This window comes from Stomoxys calcitrans, chromosome 1, assembly GCF_963082655.1.
Source record: "Stomoxys calcitrans chromosome 1, idStoCalc2.1, whole genome shotgun sequence".
Taxonomy (NCBI): Eukaryota; Metazoa; Arthropoda; class Insecta; order Diptera; family Muscidae; genus Stomoxys; species Stomoxys calcitrans.
Window position 1 is genome coordinate 73,866,377 of NC_081552.1, and position 6,444 is coordinate 73,872,820.

The window sequence follows — 6,444 nt, forward strand, 5'->3', positions numbered from 1 at the left end:
AAGTTAGTGCAAAAGAAACCAACATCCTTAGAGCTTAAATGCGATCTTCTAGCGATGGACTATTTAACGGCAGAGGTTTTTATAACTGTCTATGACGCTAAACGCTTCGAATCCTGACGAGAACAACGAAGCCAAATTTTCATTGGTGATTATATCCTTTGGCGACTTCTGTTAGGCCTTCGGTCATGTTAAAGGCCCACCAATGAGCTCCGCATCTTGTAGAGCCCTACAACTATGCACATAATATGGTTAACATCTCTAAACCATTTAGCGAAGATACCTTTACCCGTTCTAAAATGGAGGACTTATTTCCTCTAACTTTTTTCCCCAATTACACTGTATCTCGTCGGAGTTGGTTATGAATTTGAGATCTTTTTTCATTGACATAAAAGCTTAAATCGGACAGCAATCATTTTTTTGCAGTGTTGTCCGCAGCAGTTCTAATAGAATTTCCGTAAGAAATAACAATACCAAGGTACAATGCAAAATGTTTTGTTTTTAAATGCATCTAGCATTTCATTTTATTTTTAAAAAATCTTATTTTATTGCCCTCTAGCTTTAAACATAAGTGTGCAGTACATCATCGTCTTCGGATATTTTAATGGGTATGGATGAAATTGGCTTCTAAAAGAAAAAAGTTTTGATTTAACTTAATATGCACATTAAAAAAGTAAAAATTACCTACTATAGCTTCGGTTTGTATGAATTTATTATCTCTCTCATAATCCTTGGCAGTACAGCAATCCTCGAGAAAGAACAGCAAAGCCACCACAAATGTAAGACCTCCCAATACCAAGGCATTGAGCCGTAAATTCTCATGAACATATTCAAAAGTATAGAAAACCAAAATCGCTATAAACGAAAAACTGGAAATATTTACATACCCACACATTGAAAAAGTTGTAGGCCACAAACATTTCTCACGGTGTAGCCAGTTGAGAATTCTGATCCATTGTTGGCCCTCGAACTTACCTTGAAGGCAAAAAATAATTACACCAAAACGCAAAAACAACGTATCTGTGGTAGTGGGCAGTTTCCTAAAGTTTATCATTCTATAATTTTGGAAAATATGAATTTAGTATCGTAATGGCCACACCTTTTAATTAAAAAAAAAAAACAAAACTGACCTCTCCATCAAACATACGGCTATGATGAATGTGTAGCCGGCATAGGTGAAAACACTGAAATCATTGCCCTCTTGTGACCAGTTAACATTCTGCAGCAGAGTCCATTCATTGGAGATTTTTTGGTTTCTCCTAAAGGTCATGTTTGCTTGATTATCGGTGACCTTCTTATAGATCAATGCTGTTACACATGCCATCTAGGGATAAGATCTGAATTAGAACATGTCGTGTTGCACCGCCATCATCACATCATAAGGCGATTCACTTACAAGTTGAACAATTTTAAAAGTTATACTAACACCCGCTGACGACCTGTTGCACATGTTGATATGTAAACACTACTGATTCAGCAAAATTCTAACAACATTTTTGTCTAGTTAGCAAAGAAAAGCTGGTATAGAGTTGCCATTATGGATATGTTTAAATGAAACAAAAAGGGCAAAAATTATTTTCAAATTTGCCCAAGAAATTGCTACCCAACTAAAACTAGGTAAGCACATATCATTACCCATTGGAATACCGGTAATCAAAATCGTATTGCTCGTACGAATACCTAAGGTTAAAAAATCATGAGTTTCCTATAATGAGTTAAATATGGTTATAAAAAGATCGGAACTTATTTGGATATAGCTGCCGTATAGACCGATCTGCCGATTTTGGGTCTTAGTCCCTTAACGGGCGCATTTGTTATCAGCCTCCGCTGAAATTTGGAACAGTGAGTTGTATCAAGACTCCCAACATCTGTCTCGAATTGAGCTATATTTAGATATAGCTGCCATAGAGACCGATCTTCAGCTTTAGGGTTTAGAGACCAAAAAGTGGCCTTATTCTCCGATTTCGCTGATATTTGAAACAGTGATTTGCACAAGGCGCCTCGACATCCGACCCGAATATGGCGTTTATCGGACCATATTTACGTATAGCTTCCATATAGACCGATGTACTGATTTAATGTCTTTAGCCTATAAAAGGCGGATTTATTACCGGATTTCGCAGAAATTCAGAACAGTGAGTTTTATTAGGCCCGTCGATATCAGAACCAAAAATTTTCTATACTGGAATATATTTGGATACAACTGCCATATAGACAGATCTGCCGATTTTAGGTCTTAGACCTATAACAGGCTCATTTATTACCCGACTTCGCTGAAATTTGGAACAAGCAATTGCATTAAGACTCCTTGAATTTGTTCCGAAAATGTCCAGACAGGGCTACATTTCGATATAGGTGCCATAGAGACCAATATTCCGCTTTAGGGCCTAAAGACCATAAAAGGCGCAGTTATTCTCCGATTTTGCTGAAATTTTAAACATCCAATCCAAATATGGACCAGATCGGACCATAGTCAAGATGTCAAATGTCAAAGTGCACTTTAGTACCTTATTGTACGAATTTAAACAGAAACAAATAACGACGGGCTAAAGTCGGGCTAAGCCGACCTTTTGATATCCTACGCCACATTGGATAAGCAGGCCAAGTCGTCGAATTTAAAATTTGCTTAAATTTGATTTTTTGAGGAGATCGATTGACAATGGGTTAGCAAAGGCCTTAAAAGTGAAAATCGGGAAATGCATATATATGGGAGCTATATCTAAAACTGAACAAATTTCTATGAAATTCATCAGTCATTGGAATAGTTATAAAGGAAATCTTCGTGCTATATTTTGTGAAGATCTGTTAACAAATTACATTAAATTATTTCCATTAAATTCAATAGCAATACCGGGAGTCATAAGGGAATACTTTTTTCCAATTTTCGTGTGAATCGGTTAATAAATTACCAAATTATTGCAATACTACTCCAAATCGGACGAACATATATATGTGAGCCAGGGTCGTAGCCAGGATTTTATTTTTTTTTTTTTTTTGGGGGAGGGGAGGGCAACTCCCCGCCACATATTGTTTTAAAATCAAAAATTGCCAAAATTCTTGTTACTGTGAAATTGGTAATGATACCTCAATTTTTTTTATTTTTTTTGAAAATTGTTGTAGCTTTGCTGCAGGAACTAACACATTGGCGGTGACATTTGGTCATGAATTTGGATCGGAGCTGAATTTTACACTGATTGCCAACACAGTGCAAATATCTTTTGGATCTTGTATTAATGGCTTCGAACTCTAGACAAAGGCAACGGCCCTTAATGCTGCTCCGTGTGTCCAGGTTTGCATTAACGACGAAAAATACCCAAGAATTGAGCTACCTTAGAAAAATTCTAGCTCGAGTTAGGAGAGAGGTATCGTAATGACAATTTGGATTGCCGTAAAGTAGACGACTGAAACCAGTTACAACAATTTTTCCCGTCATATTTTGGGGGAAAGTTGGTAATTTTTTGTATACCAAAAATCAAACGAAAAAATTTCTCAAAATTCATAGGAGTGAGATTTATGGAATCCGTTTTAATGTATTGTTGCATTTGGTGGTTTATATAATTTTTATACCCTCCACCATAAGATGGGGGGTATACTAATTTCGTCATTCTGTTTGTAACTACTCGAAATATTAGTCTGAGACCCCATAAAGTATATATATTCTTGATCGTCGTGACATTTTATGTCGATCTAGCCATGTCCGTCCGTCCGTCCGTCTGTCGAAAGCACGCTAACTTCTGAAGGAGTAAAGCTAGCTGCTTGAAATTTTGCACAAATACTTCTTATTAGTGTAGGTCGGTTGGTATTGTAAATGGGCCATATCGGTCCATGTTTTGATATAGCTGCCATATAAACCGATCTTGGGTCTTGACTTCTTGAGCCTCTAGAGTGCGCAATTCTTATCCGATTGGAATGAAATTTTGCACGACGTGTTTTGTTATTATATCCAACAACTGTGCCAAGTTCAATCGGTCCATAACCTGATATAGCTGCAATATAAACCGATCTTGGGTCTTGACTTCTTGAGCCTCTAGGGGGCGCAATTCTTATCCGAATGGAATGGAATTCCGCACGACGTCTTTTGTTATGATACCCAACAACTATGCCAAGTATGGTTGAAATCGGTCCTTAACCTGATATAGCTGTGATATAAACAGATCTGGGGATTTGACTTCTTGAGCTTCTAGAGGGCGCAATTATTATCCGATTTGGCTGAAATTTTGCATGACGTATTTTATTTTTACTTTCAACAACTGTGTCAAATAAGGTTCAAATCGGTTCATAACCTGATATAACTGTCATATAAACCGATCTAAGATCTTGACTTCTTGAGCCTCTAGAAGTCGCATTTATTATCCGAATTGCCCGAAATTTTGTACGACGGATTCTCTCATGACCATCAACAAACTTGTTTATTATGGTCTGAATCGGTCTATAGCCCGATACAGATCCCATATAAATCGTTCTCTCTATTTTACTTCGTGAGCCCCAATGGGCGCAATTCTTATACGAATTGGCTGAAATTTTACACAGGTCTCCAACATATAATTTAATTGTGGTCCGAACCGGACCATATCTTGATATCGTTTTAATAGCAGAGCAACTTTTTCTTATATCCTTTTTTGCCTAAGAAGAGATGCCGGGAAAAGAACTCGACAAATGCGATCGATGGTGGAGGGTATATAAGATTCGGCCCGGCCGAACTTAGCACGCTTTTACTTGTTTTTTTTTTTTTTTTTTTGGCAATAATCCTACTTCTTTTATTTTATGCCAAAATCATTAAAGCAAGCTTTCTTCGCTAAATGGTCATAAAATATTAAGAAAATAATTTTTTTGTTTAGAGGCTTTGGAATAAAAAATTTTTAAATTTCAAAATACTTGAAGTACTTAATAGTACCAATTGTAGCATTAAGTACTTTTTATTCCACTCCTGGTACGAATTCATATTTGGAACAACTTCGCGTATATTGCTCAGATAGTTTTGAGCAATTTTTTAAATTTTACCCTTCCCGTTCACTGTAAATGTAAATAAGCTATTTTGTACTTTTTGGTACCAAAATGTATGATTTGTTATACCCTCCACCATAGGATGGGGAGTATACTAATTTCGTCATTCTGTTTGTCACTACTCGAAATACTCGTCTGAGACCCCATAAAGTATATATATTCTTGATATAGCTGCCATATAAACTGATCTTGGGTCTTGACTTCTTGAGCCTCTAGAGAGCGCAATTCTTATCCGATTGGAATGAAATTTTGCACGACGTGGTTTGTTATAATATCCAACAACTGTGCTAAGTATGATTCAATTAATAACCTGATATAGCTGTCATATAAACCGATCTGGGATCTTGACCTCTTGAGCCTCTGGAGGTCGCAATTATTATCCGATTTGCCTGAAATTTTGTACAACGGATCCTCTCATAACTATCAACAAACGTATTTGTTATGGTCTGAATTGGTCTATAGCCCGATACAGCTCCCATATAAATCGATCTCTCTATTTTACTTCTTGAGCCCCCAAAGGGCGCAATTCTTATTTGAATTGGCTGACATTTTACACAGGTCTCCAACATATAATTTGATTGTGGTCTAAACCGGATCATATCTTGATATCGCTCTTATAGCAGAGCAAATCTTTTCTAATATCATTTTTTGCCTAAGAAGAGATGTCGGGAAAAGAACTCGACAAATGCGCTCCATGGTGGAGGGTATATAAGATTCGGCCTGGTCGAACTTAGCACTGTTTTACTTGTTAAAACTTACTTAGTCAGCCAGCGTACATTTCTTAGAAGAATTTACATGTTAAGTTTCAGAGCTCTGGATCAATCCGTAAAAAATTACTAATTACTACTAATTTTCATATTTTTATACCCACCACCGAAGGATGCGAGTGTATTCATTTTGTCATTCCGTTTGCAACACATCGAAATAACCACTTTCGACCCTATAAAGTATACATATTCTTGACCAGCATAAAAATCTAAGAAGATCTAGACATGTCCGTCCGTCTGTCTGTTGGAATCACGCTATAGTCTTTAAAAACTGAGATATTGAGCTGAAACCTTGCACAGATCCTTTTTTGTCCATAAGCAGATTAAGTTTGAAGATGGGCTACATCGGACTATATCTTGATATAGCCCCCATAAAGAGCGATCGGCCGATTTAGGGGCTTAGGCCCATAAAAGCCACATTTATTATCCGATTTTGCTGAAATTTGGGACAGTTAGTTGTGTTAGGCTCTTCGACATCCTTCGTCAATTTAGCTCAGATCGGTGCAGATTTGGATATAGCTGCCATATAAACCGATCACTCGATTTAAGGTATTGTGCCTATTAAAGGCGCATTTATTGTCCGATTTTGCCAAAATTTTAAATAGTTAGTTGTTTTAGGCTCTTCAATATTCTTCGTCAATTTGGCCCATATCGGTTCAGATTTGGATATAGCTGT

The 6,444-nt window shown here is 36.9% G+C and overlaps 1 protein-coding gene across 2 annotated transcripts; it reads right to left on the reverse strand.

Moving 5' to 3' along the window:
- Positions 1 to 490: 490 nt before the first annotated feature.
- On the reverse strand, positions 491 to 1,499 carry LOC106089529 (uncharacterized). Of its 2 annotated transcripts, none has more exons than XM_013255378.1 (5): positions 1,394 to 1,499; positions 1,128 to 1,321; positions 973 to 1,052; positions 686 to 852; positions 491 to 624 (listed from the first exon to the last, which is right to left on the reverse strand). In XM_013255378.1, the coding sequence occupies exons 1-5, from the start codon at positions 1,445 to 1,447 to the stop codon at positions 559 to 561; spliced, it is 561 nt and encodes a 186-aa protein (XP_013110832.1). In that variant the 5' UTR covers positions 1,448 to 1,499; the 3' UTR covers positions 491 to 558. The 2 variants fall into 2 exon arrangements, with proteins under 2 accessions (XP_013110832.1, XP_059216368.1); XM_059360385.1 differs by having other exon boundaries at positions 682 to 852.
- Positions 1,500 to 6,444: the final 4,945 nt, after the last annotated feature.